General features: G+C 39.2%; 2 protein-coding genes across 4 annotated transcripts in view; one reads left to right on the top strand and one right to left on the bottom strand.

Moving 5' to 3' along the window:
* The first annotated feature begins 5,939 nt into the window (after window positions 1-5,939).
* Window positions 5,940-14,579, top strand: LOC131994109 (uncharacterized). The gene is made up of 3 exons (XM_059360404.1): window positions 5,940-7,858; window positions 13,947-14,167; window positions 14,243-14,579. Exons 1-3 carry the CDS (start codon window positions 5,979-5,981, stop codon window positions 14,431-14,433), a joined length of 2,292 nt encoding a protein of 763 aa, XP_059216387.1. The 5' UTR covers window positions 5,940-5,978; the 3' UTR covers window positions 14,434-14,579.
* The window catches only part of LOC106094046 (centrosomal protein of 135 kDa), a 95,201-nt gene continuing 82,058 nt past the window's right edge, over window positions 14,476-27,618 (bottom strand). Inside the window, exons 10-15 of one of the 3 annotated variants that reach the window (XM_059360394.1) lie at window positions 23,877-24,002; window positions 23,588-23,741; window positions 16,041-16,147; window positions 15,106-15,373; window positions 14,858-15,043; window positions 14,476-14,774 (exon numbers count right to left, since the gene is read on the bottom strand). In XM_059360394.1, the coding sequence (XP_059216377.1) occupies window positions 14,613-14,774; window positions 14,858-15,043; window positions 15,106-15,373; window positions 16,041-16,147; window positions 23,588-23,741; window positions 23,877-24,002 (1,003 nt within the window). In that variant the 3' untranslated portion in view covers window positions 14,476-14,612. Of the gene's footprint in view, window positions 14,775-14,857; window positions 15,044-15,105; window positions 15,374-15,397; window positions 15,554-16,040; window positions 16,148-23,587; window positions 23,742-23,876; window positions 24,003-27,618 lie in introns of those variants that run through there. The other 2 variants (XM_059360400.1, XM_059360401.1) reach the window with 2 other exon arrangements.

Genomic DNA, 27,618 nt, shown 5'->3' with positions numbered 1-27,618 from the left:
GCAGCTATATCCAAATCTAAACCGATCTGAGTCATATTAACGGAGGATGTTGAAGGGCCTAACGCAACTCACTGTCCCAAATTTCAGCAAAATTGGATAATAAATGTGGCTTTTATGGACCTAAGACCCTAAATCGGAGGATCGGTCTATATGGCAGCTATATCTAAATCTGGACCGATCTGAGCGAAATTGACGGAGGATGTCGAAGGGCCTAACACAACTCACTGTCCCAAATTTCAGCGAAATCGGATAATGTAGCTTTTATTGGCCTTAGACCCTAAATCGGCGGATCGGTCTATATGGGGGCTATATCAAGATATAGTCCGATATAGCCCATCTTCGAACTTAACCTGCTTATGGACAAAAAAGAATCTTTGCAAAGTTTCAGCTCAATATCTCTATTTTTGAAGACTGTAGCGTGATTTCAACAGACAGACGGACGGACATGTCTAGATCGTCTTAGATTTTTACGCTGATCAAGAATATTTATACTTTATAGGGTCGGAAATGGATATTTCGATGTGTTGCAAACGGAATGACAAAATGAATATACCCCTATCCGTCGGTGGTGGGTATAAAAAAAAATATGTTCCAATCGAACTCATACTCAATTCATGTGTGAGATACTACATTCTAGTAAATTTTAATTTAATCCAATTCAGCTGACTTCTATCGTGTTAGAAAACCCCCAAAAGTGTATAAAATCAGGGAACCAATACGATTAGATAGCGAGAGGGAAATCGTAACTAATATTTGCCATTAGGAAGTTGAAAATTGAAAATAAAATAAAATTAATTAAGCAAAAAGTGTAAGAAAATTAGAATTTTAGAAATTTAAAATTTTTTCAAATTGTGTTATGTAAGACAAAAGCAAGCTGATAACTAAAGTAACAAAACTAAGGACTAGGAAATAGAGTTAGTTTTTTATAATCCCACTATTATTTTAGTTAAAAAAAAAAAAAAAAACAAGAATTATCAAGCAAAAGAAAACGTTCAAAGGCAGCAAAGGTTACAAAATCCCACTTATTTAGCTAAAATACAATAAATGGCATTTGGCGGCGAAATTTAGATTTATATTCATCAATTGCCAAAATCCAGATTGTACGCCGAGATCTCGATGAACAGCTTTGCGTACTTGCATTTTTTGCTTCTTACAAACCTCAAGATGATATGAAATAGAAACAAGTAAAAACGTGCTAAGTTCGGCCGGGCCGAATCTTATATACCCTCCACCATGGATCGCATTTGTCGAGTTCTTTTCCCGGCACCTCTTCTTAGGCAAAAAAGGATACAAGAAAAGATTTGCTCTGCTATTAGAGTGATATCAAATGATATCAAAATGTCTGCCAATTCGAATAAGAATTGCGCCCATTGGGGGCTCAAGAAGTAAAATATAGAGATCGATTTATATGAGAGCTGTATCGGGCTATAGACCGATTCAGACCATAATAAACTACAATAGTATGTTGATGGTCATGAGAGAACCTTTCGTACAAAATTTCAGGCAAACCGGATAATAATTGCGACCACTAGAGGCTCAAGAAGTCAAGATCTCAGATCGATTTATATGGCAGCTATATCAGGTTATGAACCGATTTGAACCTATTTGACATAGTTGTTAAAAGTAAAAATAAAAAACGTCTTGCAAAATTTCAGCCAAATCGGATAGGAATTGCGCCCTCTAGAAGCTCAAGAAGTCAAGTCCCCAGATCTGTTTATATGACAGCTATATCAGGTTATGAACCGATTTGAACCATACTTACCACAGTTGTTGGATATCACAACAAAATACTACGTGCAAATTTTCATTCAAATCGGATAAGAATTGCGCACTCTAGAGGCTCAAGAAGTCAAGACCCGAGATCGGTTTATATGGCAGCTATATCAGGTTATGGACCGATTTGAACCATACTTGGTACAGTTGTTGGATATCATAACAAAACACCTCGTATAAAATTTCATTCCAATCAGATAAGAATTGCGCACTCTAGAGGCTCAAGAAGTCAAGACCCAGGATCGGTTTATATGGCAGCTATATCAGGTTATAGACCGATTTGAACCATACTTACCACAGTTGTTGGATATCACAACAAAATACTACGTGCAAATTTTCATTCAAATCGGATAAGAATTGCGCACTCTAAAGGCTCAAGAAGTCAAGACCCAAAATCGGTTTATATGACAGCTATATCAGGTTGTGGACCGATTTGAACAGTTGTTGGATATCATGACAAAACACCTCGTGTAAAATTTCATTCCAATCGGATAAGAATTGCGCACTCTAGAGGCTCAAGAAGTCAAGACCCAAGATTGGTTTATATGGCAGACCCGAGATCGGTTTATATCAGGTTATGGACTGATTTGAACCATACCTAACACCGTTTTTGGATATCATAACAAAATACTTCGTCCAAAAATTCATTCCAATCGGATAAGAATTCCGCACTCTAGAGGCTCAAGAAGTCAAGACCCAGGATTGGTTTATATGGCAGCTATATCAGGTTATGAACCGATTTGAACCATACTTGGCACAGTTGTTGGATATCATAACAAAACACGTCGTGCAAAATTTCATTCAAATCGGATAAGAATTGCGCACTCTAGGTGCTCAAGAAGTAGAGACCCAAGATCGGTTTATATGGCAGCTATATCAAAACATGGACCGACGTGGTCCATTTACAATACCAACCGACCTACACTAATAAAAAGTATTTGTGCAAAATTTCAAGCGGCTAGCTTTACTCCTTCGGAAGTTAGCGTGCTTTCGACAGACAGACGGACGGACGGACAGACGGACGGACGGACAGACGGACGGACATGGCTAGATCGACATAAAATGTCGCGACGATCAAGAATATATATACTTTATGGGGTCTCAGACGAATATTTCGAGTGACGAAATTAGTATACCCCCCATCCTATGGTGGAGGGTATAAAAACAAGTAAAAAGGCATTAAGTTTGGCCGAGCCGAACTCAAAATCCGGTGAATAATGCCTACATTATGCCCCATAGCAGTTATATCGAAATATGTTCCGATTTGGACCAAATACTAATAAGTACAAGCCACTCTTCACTTGTGTATAACAAAATAGTGGTCTTTTTAGTAGCTTTATCTAAAAATAAAGCGATCTGAACCATACACGACACGGATGTCGAAAAGCCTAACATAAGTCATTGTGTCAAATTTCAGTGAAATCGGATTATAAATGCGCCCTTATGGGACCAAAAGTTAAATGGAGATATCGGCCTATATGACAGCTATATCCAAATCTGGACTGATCTGGACCAAGTTGCACAAAAATGTCGAAGAGCCTAACACAACTCACTGTCCCAAATTTCGCCGACATCGGCCAATAAATGCGCCTTTTATGGGCTCAAAACCTTTAATTGAGAGATCGGTCTAAATGGCAGCTATATTCAAATCTGGACCGATCTGATTCAAATTGAAGAAGAATGTCAAACGGCCCAACACAACTCACTGTCCCAAATTTCGCCGACATCGGACAATAAATGCGCCTTATATGGGCTCAAAACCTTAAATCGAGAGATCGGTCTAAATTGCAGCTATATCCAAATCTGAACCGATCTGTGCCGTATTGCAGAAGTATATCGAGGGGCTTAACTTACTGACCCGAATTTCAGCAAAATCGGATAATAAATGTGGTTTTTATGAGCCTAAGACCCTAAATCGGCGGATGGTCTATATGGCAGCTACATCCAAATCTGGACCGATCTGGGCTAAATTGAAGAAGAATGTAGAAGGGCCTGACACAACTCACTGTCCCAAAATTTCAGCAAAATCGGATAATAAATGTGGCTTTTATGGGCCCAAGACCCTAATATATATAGACCCATATAGCCCATCTTCGAACTTATCCTGCTTATGGTCAAAAAACGTATCTCTACAAAGTTTCAGCTCAATATATCTATTCTTAAAGACTGTAGGGTGATTTCAACAGACAGACGGTCGGACATGGCTAGATCGTCTTCGATTTTTAAGCTGATCAAGAATATATATATATACTTTATAGGTTCGGAAATGGATATTTCGATGTGTTGCAAACGGAATGACAAAATGAATATACCCCCATCCTTCGGTGGTGGGTATAAAAAAACTCAATCGTTCATGAGAAAAAATAAAAAAAAGTCAAAAAAATTAAATAAATGCATCCATGGGATTCGAACCCGTAATCTACGCACTCAGAATCTGATGTCTTAGCACTGTGCCACTCAAGGCCTTGTTCGTTTTGCAGCAAACAGTCGAGATTAGTCGACTGCTGCGTGGGCATCCTGCATACGTATGTTCAGTCACAATGTTGTCGAAAGCCTTTTGTATTTTGCTTTCCTTAAGTTTCTCCTATCATATCTCGCGCAAAGCCTAGGTTGTGTGGATTTCATGTTGGAGATGGATTTCAACAAAGCAGAAGCGACACATCACAGCAAACATTTTACCTATCGACAAATATCTAGCTACCACAAGATCGGCCAGAAGCATTGCAAGAGCCTACCAATGCATTCAGAAAAAAATCAGAGTTTGGTGCGGTTCATGGATTGGTGGCATCATTGGACCGTACTTCTTCATAGATGATGCGAATCGTAACGTAACTCTGAATGGTGAGCGCTATCGTGAGATGATATTCAACTTTTTTTTGCCCAAAATGCAAAAGCTTGACTTGCATGACATATGGTTTCACACGCTGCCACATGCCACACGGCACGCGTAACAATGGATTTATTGAACGTTCGGGACCAGCCAATTGGCGATTTAACGCCTTTAGATTAATTTTTGCCGGGCAGACAAGTCCGCTTCAATTGACGCATTGGAAGACAACATTGAAGCATTTATTCGTCAGATACCGGCCGAAATGTTGGAAAGAGTATGGCAAAATCTGACTAAGCGGATGGAAAATTTGAGGCGCAGTCACGGCCAACACTTGCATGAAATAATGTTCAAACATTAAATTATATGGACCGTACTATCGATTGAGGAGGCCACCGTAGCGCAGGGTTCGAATCCTGGCGAGACCATCAAAAAAAATTTTCAGCGGTGATTGTTCCCTCCTAATGCTGGCAACATTTGTGAGGAACTATGCCAAGTATAACTTCTCTCCAGAGAGGTGTCTCACAGCAGCACGCCGTTCGGACTCGGCTTTAAAAAGTAGGCCCCTTATTATTGAGCTTAAACTTTAATCGGACTGCACTCATTCATATGTGACAAGTTTTGAACATTCCTTAGTGGAATGTTCATGGGCAAAATTTGCATTACTATCGATTAAAATAAAGTTTTCCTATAGCTCTTAAAAAATCACCCTTTATATGGAGCATAGATAGGCCACCGAGGACACCCCACATTAGATCCTTCTAACCTTCTTACCTAGCCACAGCTAAAATGTTCATTTATAGATTATAAATTTTTTCTTTACAGCCACATTGAATCCGGAAAGATCAAACCTCAGATCTGCCATTTACCTACGGGCGATGCCAAAGAACCTAAAAGTGCTGCCATCAATCCGTCATCGCAAAAAGTGCTGACGTTATGTGACAGAACCCAAACCACAAAGGATCATGAAAATGCTTTGAATTGGCATAATTATCACAAATCTCAACTACATCCGTCAAACCTAGAAGCAACAACTTCAAATAGAGTTTCATGGTCACAAAAATCAAATTTTATCAACAAAGAAGAAGAATTCAAATGCGCCAGGCAATTTAGTGAAAATCAAGCTTTAAGAGATGACAAAAAGATTCTGCAGCTGCATAACCGTCAGAAATCTGATTTTCCTTCGCCAGACTGGAATTCATTATCCCAAACTAAAGAATGCCAAGGTTTCAGAGATGACGAAAAGACACTTAAAGCACATAAATATGAGCGATCCCTTAGTCCCTCGTCGAACCCAGAAGAAGCTACCACAACAGGTGGCTGCTTATCTCAACAAGCTGATAGTACCTACCTACCGGTACCAGATCACACCAAAACTATGGAGTCGAATATAGATCAGAAGTCGGGAGCCTTTTCGCCTAATTCAGAAGGAACATCCACAAACGGAGTTTCAAATCTTCAGAATTCAAATTTTGTCAACTGTGAACATGAATTGAATGCCAAAGCTTTAAGAGATGACGAAACGATATCATATAAATATCAGCGGCCCCTTTCTCCCTCGCCAAACCCAGACAAAAGTTCCCCAAAAGAAGATTTAGGTCGACAACATCATTCAAATTTGGTCAATTATGATGAATTCAAGTTGGACTTGGAAAGAAGCCATCGTGATTTTGGAACAAGACCAAGCTCCAGGAAAACCAAAAACTATGATAGGAATATGTTAGCGGGAAGACCTAAATTGGATAATAATCCGAAACAGGAATCGCAATTTATTGAAAATAAGACCAAAAAACTTTTTGAAGGTCATTCAACTGGACTAAACTCTTATGAGGATATGTTAAACCTTGGACCAGTTGGTATAAATGATTCGATATCTAATCGTTACCTAAGTAAATTGCATGATCAATTTTCAAGAGCTATTTGCAAAGAGTTAAAGCAAAATCCAAAGTTTAAGAATGTATTTTCCTCTAAAGAACTAAGAAAAGCGGAAAACTTTAATAAGCAACCAGTACCAGAAGAATTGGAGTTACAATCCCAAAATATGAAAGACACAATGAATTCAAGTGGCTTTAAGGAAGAAATGGTCCCTAGCCCATCAGCTTTAAAGACAAGAAGCTCACAAAAACCAATGAACAGTAGGGAAGGTTTAATATCAGCAAATTTGAGTTTGACTACTCTGAAAAATCCCCAATATTTACCTTTGGCTATGAACCCCAAATCGAATGTCGATTTGCGAAAAACTCAGTCGTTAACGTATGAAAAATTCCATCTTACCACAGATAAGAACTTCAAAAAACCCAAGGATTATGGGACATCGAAAAATGCCCCACAAAGCCTGGAACAATTAGAGCAGAACATTTGCAAATCGAAAAATATCAACAAAGCGGAAATTATGGAAAAATTTAAATCCCTTACCAGTTCAATACTTCAGGAAAAAGATGTGGATACATCACAATATTCGGAAAATGAAGTTCAAAAGGACGAACAAAATGGCACCAATTACACAGAATCTTCTGTAACAAGGCAAGCCACACCAGCTGGGACATTCGAAAACCCAACTAGCCGACAATCAACGACAAACGCCTACAATGATGACTGCACTAAGAATAATAAAGAATTATTGCAAATGACAGAAGCTCAGATAGAATCTTCCAGATATCTTTTAGCAGCCTCTGAAAATTTTCAAACACTTTCTGATAGAAGAATAGATTATAACACTCTCCATCTTGAGAAGCGGCTACAAACCTTTTCTACATATCCAAACCGTATCCATGAAGCCCTACAAAGTTTGAGAGATCTGTCTCTTAATTTGTATAACATTGAACCCTTGGAAAGACATGAACTGGAAGAATTCGCCTGCGAAATAGTGAAAAAATTCAGCACAGATAGGTGTGTGGAAAGGAAGCCCTCTGAGAATAATCCAAGGCATACCACGATTGAAATGCCTACAACCATGACTCCTTATAAACAGGAAAAGGAGGAAGTAATTTCTCAAAATCAACCAAATTCGTTTGGAGAGGATCATCATCTGGAAACCAAGCAAATAGAACATGCTGAAAGGTTGCAGGAGAACATTCAATTTATTCCTAACGAAAGCTCAATCAAGGAAAGTTTATCAAACTCCGAATTCGAAAAAAACGCTTACTTGGAACCCTCTTTGACCAATTTGGAGGGTTGTTTGTACTTCTCTCCCATATCAACTACTGAAGAAAACAATGAGAAAACACAGAATTTATATGCAAATGGGGAAGATAATAGGTAAGTTCGTCTCACAATGAGCACAATTTAATTTGAGAAAATTTTAAATATTGGGTTGCCCAAAAAGTAATTACGGATTTTTCATATAGTCGGCGTTGACAAATTTTTTCACAGCTTGTGACTCTGTAATTGCATTCTTTCTTCTGTCAGTTATCAGCTGTTACTTTTAGCTTGCTTTAGAAAAAAAGTGTAAAAAAAGTATATTTGATTAAAGTTCATTCCAAGTTTTATTAATAATGCATTTAATTTCTTTTAAAAAATCCGCAATTACTTTTTGGGCAACCCAATATTATATAATATATTATAATTTGTGGAAGCCACCGTAGGGGTTTGAATCCTGGCGAGAACATTAGAAAAAAATTTTAAGCGGTGGTTCACCCCTCCTATTGCTGGCGACATTTGTGAGGTACTATGCCATTTGAAACAAGTAAAAGCGTGCTAAGTTCGACCGGGCCGAATCTTGGGAACCCACCACCATGGATTCTGCTAAAAATTTATACAAAATAAGTTTAGTTGAAGGCTATAGTTTTATTTTACATACCAAATTTCTGTCAAACCAGCAAAAATTAAAGCTTCTAGGAAACGGAACAAGGATGATCGAGAGACCGGTTTACTTCCAGGTGCTCAAGAAGACAAATCGGGAGATCGGTTTATATGGGAGCTATATCTGGTTATAGACCGATTTGAATCGTCCTTGACACAGTTCTTGGAAGTCATAACAAAACACTACATGCTCAATTTCAGTCAAATCGGACAAAAATTACGGCTTCCAGGGGCTCAAGAAGTCAAATCGGGCGATCGGTTTATATGGGAACTACATCAGGTTATAGACCGATTTAGACCATGCTTGGCGCTGTTGTTGGAAGTCTTAACAGAATACTACATGCAAAATTTCAGCCGTATCGGACAAAAATTGCGGCTTCCAGGTGCTCAAAAAGTCAAATCGGGAGATCGGTTTATATGGGAGCTATATCAGGTTATAGGCCGATTTGGACCGTACTTGGCACAGTTATTGGAAGTCGTAACAGAACACCACATACCAAATTTCTGCCAAATCACAAAATTGTAGCTTCCAGGGGCTCAAGGAGTCAAATCGGGAGATCGGTTTATATGGGAGCTATATCAGGTTATAGACCGATTTGGACCATACTTAGCACAACCTTCCGAAGTTATAACAGAACACTACTTGCAAAATTTCAGCCAAAACGGATACAAATTGCGGCTTTCAGAGGCCCTTGAAGTCAAATCGGGAGATCAGTTTATATGGGAGCTATATCCAAATCTGAACCGATATGGCCCATTTGCAATCCCCAACATCCTTAATCAATACTAAGTATCTGTGCAAAATTTCAGGCGGCTAGCTTTACCGCTTTCGTGATTTCGACAAACGGACGGACATCGAGTCAGAATGTCGTGACGATCATGAATGTATATGGTTAATGGGGTCTTAGACGAATATTTCGAGGTGTTACAAACGGAATGACTAGATTAGTATACCCCCATCCTATGGTGGTGGGCATACAAGTGGAGTGGTAGCCATGTAAAATTTTTCTCCCCAAAGAGGTGTTGCACGCCTTTCGGACTTGGCTATAAAATGGAGGCCCCTTATCATTGAACGTAAATTTGAATCGGACAGGATGGATGGGGGGCATATTAATTTTGTCATTCTGTTTGCACCACATATATTCAGGATCGTCGCACAAATTTAAGACGATCTAGCCGTGTCCGTCCGTCCGTCCTTTTGTTGAAATCGCGCTACAGTCTTTAAAAATAGAGATATTGAGCTGAAATTTTACACAGATTCGTTTTTTGTCCAAAGGCGGGTTAAGTTCGAAGATGGGCTATAGCGAACTATATATTGATGCAGCCCCCATATAGGCCGATCTGCCGATTTAATGTTTTAGGCCAATTAAAGCTACCTTTATTTAACGATTTCGTTGAAGAGACTTGTGCTTGGCCCTTTGACATCCCTGTTAAATACAGCCGAGATCGGCCCATATATATCGATCTCTTGATTTAAGATCTAGGGCTCACAAAAAGGCGCATTTATTATCCGATTTCGCTGAAAATTGGTACAGTGCGTTGTGTTAGACCCCTAGACATTCCTGATAGGTCTAGTTTTAGGTATATCTGCTATAAATACCGTGTTTCCGATTTAAGGTTTTAGGCCCATTAAAGGTGAACTAATTAACCGATTTGGCTGAAATTTAGCACAGTGAGATCGCTCTGAAAACTAAAAAGTAACCTCTAAAAAGAAATCTAAGTTAGGAATTCCATGCTACGTACAAAATCCTTAATTGTTTTCCATGCCACGGCAGTAAGTTGGTTCATGTCTGGTATTGTGTCCCCATCTAAGTGCCGGTATCTGTTCGACGCAAAAGCCGGGATATGACAAAGGAAATGCCTCAACGTCTCATCATCTTCCCCGCATGCCCTACACATGCTATCACTTGCCGCACCGATTTTACATAAGTGAGCTGGTAGTCCTATGTGTCCCGTTATGATACCAATAGCTATACCGACCTTCTTCTTACTTCCTTTCAGTAATAGCCTCGTCTTCTCACGATCTGGATCCCCCCTATAGGATTTTCCCCGTCCTACTGACAGTTGCATGCGGATTCATTGCCCACGCCCTTGACTCGGACTGCGTCGACCCGAAAGGCTTCGGGTTAACCAAGTTTATTGGCGGCAGTCCTTTGGCCTTCACTGGCAAATCGTCCCTTTCATTCCCCCTTACTCCGTTATGGCCCAGCACCCAAAAGATGCGGATTTTCCCATCCTCAGAGAAGGCGTTAATCTCTTTACATTCGACTGTTCGTGACCGTCCTGGTGGTTATTGCCCTTATGGAAATTTTACTGTCCGTAAAGATGTTCACAATCGACGTTCTCGTGTTAGCAGCACACTACCTCACGCATTCCGTGATCGCCCGGATCTCCGCCTGTAGGACCGTATTCTCAATGTAGACCCCAGGCCTACTCTGTCCTCTAGCTTTGATTCATTCGTATGGCAATACTAGTGTTCCGTCAATCCAAGAGCGCGCCGCGGGCAACAGTGCCTCGCACTCGACCTCAAGGTTCATCTCAGGTCTCCACCGACCTTGCCTTGACATAGCTAAGCTGTTTGTATTTGAGCAGTTCGCTGGATGTAGGTTGGATGTTAATGACCAATAAAGTGCTGATTTATTAACCGATTCTTTCGTAATTTGGCAGGAGGTTTTTTTTATGCCTTTCGACATTACTGGTGAATTTCATAGAAATCGGTCCAGATTTAGATATAGCTGTCATGTATGTATATCGCCCGATTTTCACTCAAAAAACCACTGCATGCGTATTTATTGACCAATCTTGCGAAAATTTTGCACAACGCTTTCATCGACGACTACCACAATATCTAAGAAGTTTGCTTGAATGATAATGTTGATAATGTTGTCATTTGTCAACCATAGTTGAAAACATTCGCCCAGGTCCATCTACTTTGTTTCAGAATTAGATCAAGCTTCCACATTGTACTTATAGGGTAGGTTTGGGGTATTATACAGTCGGCACCGCCCGACTTTTGCCCTTCCTTACTGGTTTCAAAAACCATTGTACCCCACAAATGTCGCCCGCATTAAAAGCGGTTCTGATGTTCTTGCCAGGATTTGAAATTAGGCGTTCAGCGTCATAGGCGGATATGCTAACATCTACACTACGGTACCCTACTGCGAAAATAGACCAGTAAATACTACTTAGACTGGTACTGCTTATTTAACCACTGACAGACCAATTGCTTGATATGTAGTCAAAATTTTCGTGATGATTGGACAACAAATACGACCTGCACTTTGATTACAAGAATACATGGACTCACAGACGGACATGTCTAAATCGAATCAGAAAGTGATTTTGAGTCAATCGGTACACTTATCTATGGGTCTAGCTCTTCGCCTTCTTTGCGTTGCAAACAAATGCAAAAACTTATAATAAAAGCGTGCTTAGTTGGGCCGGGCCGAATCTTTTATACCCTCCACCATTTGTCGAGTTCTTTTCCCGGCATCTCTTCTTAGGCAAAAAACGATATAAGAAAAGATTTGCTCTGCTATTAGAGCGATATCAAGATATGGTCCGGTTTGTACCACAATTATATTATATATTGGAGACCTGTGTAAAATGACAGCCAATTCGAATAAAAATTGCGCCCTTTGGGGGCACAAGAAGTAAAATAGAGAGATCGATTTATATGGGAGCTGTATCGGGCTATAAACAGATTCAGACCATAATAAACACGTATGTTGATGATCATGAGAGGATCTGTCGTACAAAATTTCAGGCAAATCGGATAATAATTGCGACCTCTAGAGGCTCAAGAAGTCAATATCCCAGATCGGTTTATATGACAGCTATATCAGGTTATGAGCCGATTTGAACCTTATTTGACACAGCAGTTAAGAATAAGAATAAAATACGTCATGCAAAGTTTCAGCCAAATCGGATAGGAATTGCGCCCTCTAGAAGCTCAAGAAGTCAAGACCCAAGATCGGTTTATATGACAGCTATATCGGGTTATGGACCGATTAGAACCATACTTTGCACAGTTGTTGGATATCATAGCAAAATACTTCGTGCAAAAATTCATTCAAAGCGGATATGAATTGCGCCCTCTAGAGGCTCAAGAAATCAAGACCCAAGATCGGTTTATATGGCAGCTATATCGGGTTATGGACCGATTTGAACCGTACTTTGCACAGTTGTTGGATATCATAGCAAAATACTTCGTGCAAAAATTCATTCAAATCGGATAAGAATTGCGCCCTCTAGAGGCTCAAGAAATCAAGACCCAAGATCGGTTTATATGACAGCTAAAGGGTGATTTTTTTGAGGTTAGGATTTTCATGCATTAGTATTTGAAAGATCACGTGGGATTTCAGACATGGTGTCAAAGAGAAAGATGCTCAGTATGCTTTGACATTTCATCATGAATAGACTTACTAACGAGCAACGCTTGCAAATCATTGAATTTTATTACCAAAATCAGTGTTCGGTTCGAAATGTGTTCATTCACCGTAACGTTGCGTCCAACAGCATCTTTGAAAAAATACGGTCCAATGATTCCACCAGCGTACAAACCACACCAAACAGTGCATTTTTCGGGATGCATGGGCAGTTCTTGAACGGCTTCTGGTTGCTCTTCACTCCAAATGCGGCAATTTTGCTTATTTACGTAGCCATTCAACCAGAAATGAGCCTCATCGCTGAACAAAATTTGTCAAAATTTGAACACATTTCGAACCGAACACTGATTTTGGTAATAAAATTCAATGATTTGCAAGCGTTGCTCGTTAGTAAGTCTATTCATGATGAAATGTCAAAGCATACTGAGCATCTTTCTCTTTGACACCATGTCTGAAATCCCACGTGATCTGTCAAATACTAATGCATGAAAATCCTAACCTCAAAAAAATCACCCTTTATATCAGGCTATGGTCCGATTTTAACCGTACTTGTCACAGTTATTGGATATTATAACAAAACACGTCGTTCAAAATTTCATTCCAATCGGATAAGAATTGCGCACTCTAGAGGCTCAAGAAGTCAAGACCTAAGATCGGTTTATATGGCAGCTATATTAAAACATGGACCGATATAGCCCATTTACAATTCCAACCGACCTACACTAATAAGAAGTATTTGTGCAAAATTTCAAGCGGCTAGCTTTACTCCTTCGGAAGTTAGCGTGCTTTCGACAGACAGACGTACGGATGAACGAACGGACATGGCTAGATCGACATAAAATGTCGCGACGATCAAGAATATATATACTTTATGGGGTCTTAGACGAATATTTCGAGTAGTTACAAACAGAATGACGAAATTAGTATACCCCCCATCCTATGGTGGAGGGTATAAAAATTCTCCCTTGTAGGATGGGACAGTCTAATATCCCATATCCCATGGCTAGATCGTCTTACATTTTAACGACGATCGAAAATAATAAGACTTTGTGGGGTCGGAATTGAGTATTTCGATGTGTTACAAATGAAATCAAAATAATCAAATAAAATGTTAAACAAAAATTCATAATAAACTCACCTCTGTGCGCATCTTACAGATCCAATACAAATATCAACACTGAACAATCTCTGAGACGTTTAGAATCCTTAACAGGAAGTTGCCCCAATATTCCATTAAAAGGAATGTTGAACCCAGTGAAAAATATACGAAGCTGCGCGAACTTTGGTATCAGAAATATGCCAACTTCAGAGCTAGTTTGCTGCTCCGAAACAAATTTGAGTCCAGTAAAGGACCAGGAACTAAAAGAAGAGCATATAGGTAAAATTGTTATTCTATGTTAAATATACAAAAAGAATACAGTTTGTCTCGTTCTCCTTCTCCTCTCTCCTGCAGCGAATGAGGATTGTGTTAACATTTATGAAACTCACACTGAGGCCTATCATACAGAGAATGATTGCATTGGGAGAGGACCTAATAATCGTTACTTTTTCATACCACGACCTGGCAGCATGTCCAATCCTCCGGCATTCTCTCATTGTCCCTGTATGTTCAAAACATATCTAAATATTTTGGAAACCTTTTAAGCAAGTTAAAGGCTGAAAATCATTTAATTGTTGTTCTTCTTTATGAATATACGATTTTTTTTTATTTTGTTATGCTTCTATATATATTTTTTTCAAATGTTGTATTTTATAATTCCTTAATGTATTTTGTAAACTTGGAAAATTAATTTGAAAAAAAAAAACATAGCTAATTTACGGTCTCATAAAGTTTTGGGGGGAAATCGAGGACTTTGCTCCCTTGAACGAGCCTGACGAAAACGATCATCTGTAAGATTGTGACGCAGCTCTCGATTTTGCACCTGATATTCATGGGCCAAGGTGGCAGTTTGTTCGCGTCTCTGGCGTTCATTATCCAAATCGCGCTGTAAGTTAAAAGAAAAACAAGAATAAAAATTTATTACTCAATGTGTTCGGAGCGTAGAGGCAGAAGTTTAATTCTCCTAACCAAAAGTTGTTCGTTTTGCTTCCTCAGATGTATCAACTCTTGACTTAATTTACTATCAACTTGGATTTGTTCCTCCAAATCTTTGCGAGTCTTTGCCAATAGTTCTTCTAAGGTCTCCGATGAAACTTGCTTACCCTTTTCGCTTTTATCCATGCCCTGGCGCAGGCGTTCATTTTCATTTTCCAGCTGTTACATAGAAGAAGAAGATGTCTTAATACATGTTTTGACAACATTCGTTGACGTTCTACCTTTCGTTTTATGGCATTCAGTTCACTTAGCTCCGCATTTAATTTCTCCTTTTCATTATCCAATTTCTCGCATAATTCTTTACGTGCTGCCAAATCTGTTTTCAAGATACGCTGCTCATCCCCACACTCCTCCAGTTGATGTTCCAGGCAAGTGTTTTTGGCAGTGAGATTGGCAATCTTATCTTCTAAATCGCCTATGGTTTGATTGCGGCAGTTAAGTTCTTTTTTAAGCGCCACGATTTCCGCTTCTAATTCAACAACTTGTCGTCTATGATTTGGTTTTATTTTTTTTTGTAGGATTGGGGGTAGGTAATGATTAAAAATTATGAACACAATTTTAAATTGTAATGAGGGTGACTAACTACAGCATCAACCATATTACTTATCATCCTTATTTACTAATAATTGTCTAATTCTAAGGCAGCAACAACAACGACAACAATTACAGCTACAGAAAGACAGAAAGATAAATAGAAAGTTGAGCTTATTATTGGGTTACAAAAAAAAAACTTGAAACAAGACAATGTGGTCTAGTAAGGAAATCCAAGGGGCAAAAGTTCATGACTTAGGTTTAGGGGGGAGTTTTTGAGTTGCCTAATAAACCAATTTAAATGTTTTCATTAATGTTCACTTTTGAGCCAATAGCTGCAAAGTTGCGCTCCTTGCCCACTATCAGTGGTTTAAAGAACAAACAAATGACTACTTGAAAAAATATGGCTACTTTGCCGTTTGGATTAGATTTTTGGACCACTTCTGTGGTACAAATTCCAAAATTAAAAGATTACTCAAAGACAAAATTTAATAAATTTCGATTAACTATCACTACATTGGGATATGTTTAATTCTAAATTTGTATTTTTTAAACCATGGTTAAAAAATACATATTTAGAAAATAATGGTTTTTAAACCATTACCAAAAAAAACGTCATACTCACTTGTACTCGGCCGTTTCATTTTCTAAGCTTTGATTATTACCCTCCAACATGACAGCATCATGTGAAAGACTTCTGTAATGCTCCAGCATTTCTTCGCGCTCTTTCTCCTAATCAAATAAACAAAAATTTAATAAGAATTTTCTGAAACAAGCGTAAGAATTGATGTTTCAGTCTACAAAATCTATATAACAAGTAAGGTAAGACAAAGTCGGGCGTTGCCAACTATTTAATATCTACAGTTCGGATTTTTATGGCAAATCGAATTTTTGACATCATTTGGAGAATGCGTTGGTATTTCAATACCCACCACCGAATGATGGCGGTATATTCATTTTGTCATTTTGTTTGCAACACATCGAAATATACATTTCCGATCCTATCATATATTGGGTTGCCCAAAAAGTAATTGCGGATTTTTTAAAAGAAAGTAAATGCATTTTTAATAAAACTTAGAATGAACTTTAATTAAATATACTTTTTTTACACTTTTTTTTCTAAAGCAAGCTAAAAGTAACAGCTGATAACTGACAGAAGAAAGAATGCAATTACAGAGTCACAAGCTGTAAAAAAAATTGTCAACGCCGACTATATGAAAAATCCGCAATTACTTTTTGGGCAAGCCAATTTATAAAAAAACGGCTGAACCGATTTTCTTGAAATTTTCACAGATGGTGCATAATGATCTGAAGGGGGGGCGGACCTTCCCCCTACCCTGATTATCAGAAACACCAGATCCCGGTGATGGGTGGTGCGATTTAAGCGAAATGTGCTATCTTAGTAGTAACCTAAAAATAAAAATTTGGTATCCAAGTTTCCGATGGGGTACCTGGGGGGGCCGCCCCACACCCCCAAAACCTACCAAATATATATATATAAACCAATCATGACAACATGGGACTCAAATAAAGGGTATTTAAGAGTCGAAAACGTGTCTGATATCCAATTGTCGGACTAAGTGTTTGGGGGAACACCCAACACCCAGAACACCCCTAAATCGGACATATTTACCGACAATGGCAATATGGGACTCAAATAAATGGTATTTGCGAGTACCCCTAAATCGGACATATTTACCGACAATGGCAATATGGGACTCAAATAAATGGTATTTGCGAGTAGATAAACGAATTTGGTATCCAAATGTGGGATCAAGTTTCTGCAGGTGCAACCCTTTCGCAAAACACCCCCCCAAACAGGACTTATTTACTGATCATGGCAATATGGGGCTCAAATAAAAGGTATTTAAGTATAGAATACGAATACGATATCCAATCAAGTGTATGGGGTGCCGCCACTTTTAAAAACCAACTCCTAACGAGGACAAATTTACTACAATAGCAATATGGGGTTCAAATGAAAGGTCAATGGGAGTAAAGTATGAATCTGATATCAACATTCGGAAAAAAGTGCGTATGGGACCACCCCACCTCATTTGTTGACCATTCCAATATGAGACTGTCATAAGAAGTGTTTTAGAGTAGAATACGAATCTGAGGCCAAGTCACTGAACGGCCGCCTCATCCCCCATAACACCCCCGAAACCGGTCATGTTTGCCGACTATGGAAATATTGGGCTCAAATGAAAGGTATTTGGGAGTAGACCACGAATCTGATATCAACATTTGGGACCAACTGCCTAGGAGACGTCCCACCCCCAAAACAACGCCCAAATAGAACGTATTTGCCCACCATGACAATTTTGGGTCTTAAAGGGAGTGGATCGGAGAGATCAAGTTGTGGGAGACACCTCGAAACTTGGTGTCAGAGATTTTAGAATCAGCGCGAGGCGCTTAGAACGCTATTCTACGTTCGGCTAGTGGAGCAAATGTACTGTCTTAGCCAATTAAAGTAAGTAAAGGGAGTGGATCTCGATATTGATAGTTTTTTGGGCCCACCCCACAAACCGGACATATTTGCTGATTTTGCAATAAGGGATTTAAATGAAAAGCATTTGGGACTAGAAACCGAATTTGTTATCCAATTTTGAGGCCAATGGCAATATGGGATTCAAATAGATGATATTTGAAAGTAGAGCACGACGAAAAACTCCAAAATGATTCCAAGCGAACTTGGAGATTTTTAAATGGTACCTTAGGCAGAAATTCTAGAACTGAAATCAATGTAGACGACAGTGCTGGTAATGTTATATTTGATGATCATGATAAAACGGAAGTAATTAACCAACATTTTCTGAAATCAATCCAAGATTTAAAGTTGGCAATTGAAGTTAAACAAATTGATACCTGTAATTCTTTAGCAACTTTGCATCGCTGTCCTTGTTTGTTCGAATTGGTTCCAACCTCTCTTGAAGAAGTTATGTTAGAGATATCGAGTCTGGAGACAAATAAAAGCTGTGGACACGATAAAGTTTCTTCGAAAGTGGTAAAGACGTGCCGTGAAAGTATTGCTCCCCACCTAGTTGAGATCTTTAATAATGTGTTAGATACCAAAGTATACCGAGATGTTTCATAAAGTTATCCCAATACGAAAAGGAAAAAGTTCCAATGATATATCAAACTTTCGTCCAATAGCAGTATTGCCAATAGTTAATAACATCTTTGAAAGAATTATGTTTCTGCCTATTTTGAAACCAACGAACTTTTAAGTAGAAGTCTGCTTTGGTTCAGGAAAGGATGTGGAACTGAAGAAGCTCTTATTAATGTTCAATATCACATATGTATTGGGTTGCCCAAAAAGTAATTGCGGATTTTTCATATAGTCGACGTTGACACATTTTTTCACAGCTTGGGACTCTGTAATTGCATTCTTTCTACTGTCAGTTATCAGCTGTTACTTATAGCTTGTTTTAGAAAAAAGTGTAAAAAAAGTATATTTGATTAAAGTTCATTCTAAGTTTTATTAAAAATGCATTTACTTTCTTTTAAAAAATCCGCAATTACTTTTTGGGCAACCCAGTAGTTTATTGGATAAAGGTTACATTGGTGTCGTAGGCATATTTTTTTCGATTTATCAAAGGCATTTGACATGATTGACCACAAAATCCTTTTGGGAAAGCTTAACTATTATGGTGTTGGTGACAGCAATTAGAATTTTTAGCATCCTATTGGGTTGCCCAAAAAGTAATTGCGGATTTTTCATATAGTCGGCGTTGACAAATTTTTTCACAGCTTGTGACTCTGTAATTGCATTCTTTCTTCTGTCAGTTATCAGCTGTTACTTTTAGCTTGCTTTAGAAAAAAAGTGTAAAAAAAGTATGTTTGATTAAAGTTCATTCCAAGTTTTATTAAAAATGCATTTACTTTCTTTTAAAAAATCCGCAATTACTTTTTGGGCAACCCAATATTTGCGTAATAGAAGGCAATTTGTGCAAGTTAAAGGCGAGAGAAGTGAATTGGCTCTAGTGTAACATCCCGACACGGGATAACTATGAGCACCACACAGGCTGGAACTTTGAGCTCCGACTTGTGTGGTGTCCATCGTTACCACGGAAAGCTGCCGGGCGCGTCCACAGGTTGCGGATGGTGGAAAGCTCCGTTTTTATTCGGAGTAGCTGCAAATGGGGCCCCGGACAGTCAGCGATTTTCGAGAGGAGAGTCTCAGTGAGGAGTCAGGTGGCACTGGCTTTTAATTAAATACTGAGTGCCAATGATACTCGAGATGACAAGGCGAGTTATTGGCGCCTTTGCATAACCAATGGCTAACATCAGCGTCTGTTCCCAGGTTAGGGGCGGCTGGAGGCGAGCGTCGGATCTTGGAGCAAGCGGCTCGCCACAACGACGGATACATGTGCAATCCCACAAAACCTATGTGGTTGGGGTGCTGGCCCAGTAACCCGCCCCCGGAAAGCTATTAGAACTTTTATGAGAAACAAAGGAATAGTAAAAACGGACCCCCCCCTCCCAACGTTAACGACCCACGCAAACCAAAAAAGAACCACGATTTGCGGATCTGCACCTGGAATGTCCGCACTCATTATAGAGAAGGTGCAGTATACGCGCTGGCGGATGTATTAGAGAAGTACAAGGCAGATATTACCGACTTACAGGAAGTGCGATGGACTTGGAATGGTGTCACTACAACACCAAACGGTGACGAACTATACTATAGCTGCCATAACACGAGGCATGAATTTGGCTGTGGATTTGTAGTTAGTCGGAGACTAAAACACCTTGTCTCCAGCTTTACTCCGGTGGATGAGAAGCTAGCCACAATCCGCATAAAAGCTAAATTCTTCAACATCAGCCTTATTTGTGCCCATGCCCCGACGGAAGACAAGGACGAGCAGACCAAGGATATTTTCTACGAGCGCCTAGAGAGAATATGACCGCTGCCCCGACCATGATATTAAAATCGTTCGGGGAGATTTTAATGCGAAGATAGGAAAGGAAGACATTTTTGGTCCAACAGTCGGAAAGTTTAGCCTCCACGAGATAACGTCCAGTAATGGGTTGAGGCTGATAGATATTAGGTAGGTTAGCATGTCCGCCTATGGCGCTGAACGTCTGGCTCCAAATCTTGGCGAGACCATCAGAAAAAAAAATAAATCAATGGTGGTTTTCCCTTCCTAATGCTGGCAACATTTGTGAGGTACTATGCCATGTAAAACTCCTCTTCACAGAGGTGTCCCACTGCGGCACGCCGTTCGGACTCGGTTATAAAAAGGAGACCCCTTATCATTGAGCTTAAAACTTGAATGGGACTGCACTCATTGATATGTGAGAAGTTTGACCCTGTTCCTTAGTGGAATGTTCATGGGCAAAATTTGCATTTGCAAAAAACATGGTAGTAAGTTACACCAGATTTCAACATAAAAATATTCACAAAGCCACATAGTTGTCACCCGATCAAAACACAAGGAACCAAACTGATCTCGTTGTGATAGATGGAAGGCATTCATCCAGCGTGTTAGATGTACGATCTATCCGTGGAGCGAATATATATTCGGATCATTACCTTGTTGCAGCAAAAGGTTCGCACCCGTTTGAACATGGCGTGGAAAGTACAATCTGACACTGCACGAAAGCTCGACATTGAAAAGCTGCAAACTTAACAAATGGCAGCGGCAAACTCCACACGATTGACCCAACTGCTTGATGAAAGCACCCCTTTTTCCGATGATATAATGGCGCAGTGGCAAACTATTGCCCACTCCATGGAAAATGCCGCGAAATCCGTACTTGGGTACCGGAAGCCTACTCCAAGAAACCCATGGTACGACCAAGAGTGTAGAGATGCTACTGAAGAATGCGGCATATAGAGCAACCCTGCAATCAGTAGCAACGGAGAAAAGGAGAGAGGAGAAACGTCTATTCCCCAGAAAGAAAAATGAAATGGAAAGACGTGAATGTGAACGAATTGAGATGTACAGGAGTCAGAATAACGTCCGGAAATTCTACCAAAGAATTAAACATAAAACCGAGGGCTTTGGTGCAGGCACATCCTTTTGCAGAGACAAAGAAGGAAATCTGGTAACTGACACTGACAACATGCTGAGGATGTTGGCGGCGAAGAGGATACCGCAGAACCAATCCCTGATGATGGTATAGAATGTTTACCTCCTAGTCAGAATGAGGTCCAAGTAGCAATGACCCGACTAAAGAACAACAAGGCTGCAGGAGTCGACGGGTTACCCGCTGAACTATTTAAGACCGGAGGTGACACGCTGTTAAGGCGTATGCATCAGCTTATCTGCGCAATATGGCTAGAAGAACGCATACCCGATGATTGGAACCTCAGCATACTATGTCCCGTACACAAGAAAGGAGACAAGACGGAATGTGCCAACTACAGAGGAATAAGTCTCCTCCCCATCGCATACAAGATACTCTCGAGCGTACTGTGTAAAAGATTAAAACCTAAAGTCAATGAGATAATTGGGCCCTATCAATGCAGCTATAGACCTGGTAAAGCCACCCTGGAACAGATATTCACACTGCGCCAAATTCTGGAAAAGACGCGAGATGGACAAATCAACACCTACAATCTCTTTGTTGACTACAAAGCCGCTTTCGATACCCCTTTACCCCGTTCAACGGTATTTCAAGCCATGTCTGAGTTTGGTATCCCTGCAAAATTAATAAGACTCTGCAGGATGACAATTGCTGATACGCGTTCCTCAGTAACAATTGGAAAGAATCTCTCCGAACCATTCAATACCAAAGGAAGTTTCCGACAAGGAGACAGCCTATCGTGTGATCTCTTTAATATCCTGCTGGAGAAGATTATACGAGATGCAAATGTGAATAGATATGGCACACTAATCACAAGAGAACACATGCTACTCGCCTATGCCGACGACATCGACATCATAGGTCGGTCCCCGGAAGTAGTAACTGCAGCCTTTGAAAGAATCGAAAGAGCAGATAAAGAAAATGGAGAAACTTGGGAACCACAACTTTAAGCTGGTCAGTAACTTTATCTACCTCGGCACCGCCGTAACCGAAACGAATGACACCAGTTTTGAGATAAAGCCAAGAATAATACTGGCAAACAGATGCTACTTTGGACTAAGTAAGCAGTTTAGAAACAAGGCCACCTCCCGACAGGCGAAGATTACAATATACAAGACAATGATTCTATCCGTGTTGTTTTATGCTTCTGAGGCATGGGTACTCGTGAAAGCAGATGAGGCAGTGCTTGGAGTATTTGAGAGAAAGATTCTTCGTAAAATATTCATCTGTACCCGATGCCGCGGCACAGAGATATCCCATATGTGGGAATTTTAGAGCGGTCGAGCTAAGTCTTCAGGATCAGGCATGAAGGGACACGGATGAGAGATGTTTACAACGGGGAGTTGTGGGCATTCCAAAAATGTTTTGCCCTGGACTAGACTTTAAGAGGTCTACCACTGACGTCCCAGTCTCATTGTGTCCGTCATGACAGGTCACTACATGATCGGCAAACATACTCACAGACTGAAAGTTGCAAGAAACGACACTTGCAGAAGATGTGAAGATTTCGAGGAGAAAAGGACTATAGAACATCTCTGTTGTGTGTGTATGGGTCCCGCAATGGCAGTCAAAAGGAGTTCCACTCTAGGTTCTCATTTCTTTGAGGGTTTTGTGAACATTCTAGCGTATGTGAACATTCGCAAGTTGTTCAGCTTTTTAAAGCGATCTGGAGGGTTCAACGGTAGGAACTAGAAGGCATCTTCCGAAAACTTCTAAGTAAGTCACTAAGTAAACCTAACCTAACCAATCGAAGTCCCAGCGGAAGATTTATTAGGAGTGTAGATATATAGTTAAACTCAAATATTAACATTGGTGTTTAGATGGACGCCTAACTTGAATTTCGATTTACGTCGATGCGATATACCTCGCGAAACCAACTACCAAGTAATTCGAGGTATTACTGTGCTTGTGAATAATTTGAAATGGATAGCTTTGTTTATTCCGAAGATAGTGTACATCCAATAGGCGGACGGACGGACATCGCTGGAATGACTTGGAATTTTGTGACGGATCCAAATTGTATTTTGTAGAGTCTTTGATCACTATTTCCAGGTGTAAACGTATTGTAAAACCCCCCATCCTTGGGTGAGAGGTATAAAAAAAAATCGCAATTTTGTATCATCCATTTTAACCTGCCTTGTGCATTAGCAAATCTTCAGCTTTCTTAACTTCCTCCACATATTTACGCAATTGTTGTTTCAAACGTTCAATTTCCTTTTCGGACTCTTGCAATTGTTTCTTAAGCGAGCTAACTTCCGCTTGGCTCTCGGCCAACTCATTGGTAAGTTTTCTAAAAGAGAAAAGTGAAAAAAAAAACAAACAAACATTAAAGATATCCACTCAAGAGAGTTCTATTCTTTGTCATAAAACATAAAATAAAATAAATCACATGAAGGCTATATAATACAATACATGTTTTACTTACACATTTTCCTGTATGGCTTGATCTCGGCTGGCTTTTAAGGCTGTCAACTGTTGACGTAGACTTTTGCCTTCGGTGGATGTTTCCTGCAATTCGGAGTCACGTTCACGTGTTTGGTTTGAAAGTTTGCTGCAAGCATAAACAAGAATAATTTATTATTGAAAATAAAATAAAATAAAAAAATAAACAAAAAGCAACAAAAAATTAATGAATGACTGGCTTAGTAACCAATGACGAATGAGCCAAATTCAAAAGACTTAAGAAGCAAACTTGTTTTCAGAAAAAAAATCTAAAAATGATGCAATTAAGTTAACCGAATTTTGAACAAAATTGATTTTTGTTGTTTTTTTCTTACTTCTAATAGAAAAACATCAAACTCTAAAAGTCATGAAACATTTATTCATTTTTCTTTTTTTTTTTTTTGTCTAATCCCTAGTAGTATCTCTTTTTGGCCTTTAATGAAAATGCCATGTACAAATTTTCGTGATTTAGCTGTTGTTGTTTTCCCTTTCCATACAAAACACAGTTTCCATTTCATCGATTCCAGGTTTGTTTGATTTATTGCATATTGTTCCATAGCTTACCACAAAATCACTTAAACATTTTTTGCTGCCTGCCTGCCTTCTTTGTTGTGGGCCAAACCCATAAATGATACTTTAACCTGTATTTCAAACCACAAAATCAGTTTCTGTTTCAATTTGTTTGGTGTGGTGTTGTCTTGTGAGCCATTGCAACATTTTAATTGAAGGGATTATGTGACATACAAGACATGGGAAAAAATGCATCAACCGAATCCCTGGCAGAAAGACCGACTAGATGACTAAGAGCATATTACATTATTATGTCAATATGATTAACTTTATCACATTTTTATTTTTTTGAATAATTACAGTTTGTAATGGTTCCCAGAGTTAATTGATGAGTACTGCGGAAAGATTAAAGTGATAAAATATAAAATTAGCTTTTGATATGCCTCCACACCAAAAGGTGTCCGACGAATTCTCTTCTAAGGGGCGAAACGCCACACACCATGGTTGGTATTTGTTATCGTCTGGCTTTCCCATTTCCCATTGTAAGAAAAAAGTCTTTGATCATTAACTCGAACACGACTCTTATATACCCTCCACCATGGATCGCATTTGTTGAGTTCATTTCCTGGCATCTCTTCTTAGGCGAAACAGGATAGAAGAAAAGATTTGCTCTGCTATTAGAGCGATATCAAGATATGGTCCGGTTTGGACCACAATTAAATTATATGTTGGAGACTTGTGTTAAATGTCAGCAAATTCGAATAAGAATTGCGCCCTTTGGGGGCACAAGAACTAAAGTAGAGATATCGATTTATATGGGAGCTGTATCGGGCTATAGACCGATTCAGATCATAATAAACACGTATGTTGATGGTCATGAGGGGATCCATCGTACAGGCAAATCAGATAAGAATTGCGCCCTATAGAGGCTCAAGAAGTCAAGTCCCTAGATCTGTTTATATGACAGCTATATCAGGTTATGAACCGATTTGAACCATACTTGGCACAGTTGTTGGATATCATAACAAAATACTTCGTGCAAAAATTCATTCAAATCGGATAAGAATTGCGCCCTATAGAGGCTCAAGAAGTCAAGACCCAAGATCGGTTTATATGGCAGCTATATCAAAACATGGAATGATATGGCCCATACTTGGGACAGATGTTGGATATCATAACAAAATACTTCGTGCAAAAATTCATTCAAATAGGATAAGAATTGCGCCCTATAGAGGCTCAAGAAGTCAAGTCCCCAGATCTGTTTATATGACAGCTATATCGGGTTATGGACCGATTTGAACCGTACTTGGCACAGTTGTTGGATATCATAGCAAAATACTTCGTACAAAAATGCGTTCAAATCGGATAAGAATTGCGCCCTCTAGAGGCTCAAGAAGTCAAGTCCCCAGATCTGTTTATATATATGACAGCTATATCAAGTTATGAACCGATTTGCAACATACTTGGCACAGTTGTTGGATATCAGAACAAAATATTTCGTGCAAAAATTCATTCAAACTGGATAAGAATTGCGCCCTATAGAGGCTCAAGAAGTCAAGTCCCCAGATCTGTTTACATGATAGCTATATCAGGTTATGAACCGATTTGAACCATTCTTGGCACAGATGTTGGATATCATAACAAAACACGTCGTGCAAAATTTCATTACAATCCGATAAGAATTGCGCACTCTAGAGGCTCAAGAAGTCAAGACTCGAGATCGGTTTATATGGCAGCTATATCAAGTTATGGACCGATTTGAACCATACTTTGCACAGTTGTTGGATATCATAACAAAACACCTCGTGTAAAATTTCATTCCAATCGGATAAGAATTGCGCCCTCTAGAGACTCAAGAAGTCTAGACCCAAAATCGGTTTATATGGCAGCTATATCAAAACATGGACCGATATGGCCCTTTAATAATACCAACCGACCAACACTAATAAAAAGTATTTGTGCAAAATTTCAAGCGGCTAGCTTTACTCCTTCGAAAGTTAGCGTGCTTTCGACAGACAGACGGATGGACGGAAGGACCGACGGACAGACGGACGAACGGACATGACTAGATCGACATAAAATGTCATGACGATCAAGAATTTATATACTTTATGGGGTCTCAGACGAATATTTCGAGTAGTTACAAACAGAATGACGAAATTAGTATACCCCCATCCTATGGTGGAGGGTATAAAAAGAAATAGCCACACAAAAATTTCGAAAAAATTAAAAATTACAGAAAATATCGTCAAAATGTCTTTTTCATAAAAAATAAATCCGTTTAATTCGAAAAATTTGTTTTAAATTTAGTTCAATAAAAAATTTTGTACATTTGATTTTCTCAAAAAATTTGAGATGAGAGAGAGAACAAATAAAAGTGCGCCAAGTTCGGCCGGGCCGAGTCTTTTCTACACTCCATCATGGATCCCATTTGTCGAGTTCTTTTCACGGCATCTCTCTATATAGACAAACAAAGGATATTGGATAAGAAATGCTCTGCTATTAGAGCTATATCAAGTTATGGTCCGACTGAGACCATAATTGAATTGAATGTTGGAGAACATATTTAATAGAAGTAATTCTGTAAAATTTCAGCCGATTCGAATAAGAATTGCGCCCTTAAGAAGTAAACTAGGGAGATTGGTTTATATGGGAGCTGTATCAGGCTATAGACCGATTCAGACCATATTTGACATGTATGTTGAAGGTCATGGGTAAGGCCGTTGTACAAAATTTCATTCAAATCAGATAAGAATTGCGCCGTCTAGAGGCTCAAGAAGTCAAGACCCAAGATCGGTTTATATGACAGCTATATCATGTTATGGACCGATTTGAACCATACTTGGCACAGATGTTGGATATCATAACAAAATACTTCGTGCAAAAATTCATTCAAATTGGATAAGAAGATTGCGCCCTCTAGTGGTTTAAAAAGTCAAGATTCAAGATCGGTTTATAGTGCAGCTATATCAGGTTATGGACCGATTTTGACCATACTTAGTACAGTTGTTGCAAGTCATAACGAAACACCTCATGCAAAATTTCAGCCAAATCGTATAAGAAATGCGTCCTCTAGTGTCTCAAGAAGTCAAATCCAAGGATCGGTTTATATGGGGTCTATATCTGTTTATAGACCCATTCGCGTCATACTTGGCATGGATGTTGAAAGTCACAACAAAAGTCTTTGTTCCAAATGTCATCCAAATGGGATAAAA

This window comes from Stomoxys calcitrans, chromosome 1 (genome assembly GCF_963082655.1).
Source record: "Stomoxys calcitrans chromosome 1, idStoCalc2.1, whole genome shotgun sequence".
Lineage (NCBI taxonomy): Eukaryota > Metazoa > Arthropoda > Insecta > Diptera > Muscidae > Stomoxys > Stomoxys calcitrans.
This window is presented reverse-complemented; position numbering and strand designations above follow the sequence as displayed.

What these genes read in the sequence shown, in the direction of transcription:
- LOC131994109 (XM_059360404.1), top strand. Translation starts at nt 5,979, where the DNA reads ATGGAGTCGAATATAGATCAGAAGTCGGGAGCCTTTTCGCCTAATTCA. An exon ending in GCAAATGGGGAAGATAATAG is followed by an intron (nt 7,859 to 13,946) that starts GTAAGTTCGTCT and finishes CGCATCTTACAG; the next exon opens with ATCCAATACAAATATCAACA. An exon ending in ACTAAAAGAAGAGCATATAG is followed by an intron (nt 14,168 to 14,242) that starts GTAAAATTGTTA and finishes TCTCTCCTGCAG; the next exon opens with CGAATGAGGATTGTGTTAAC.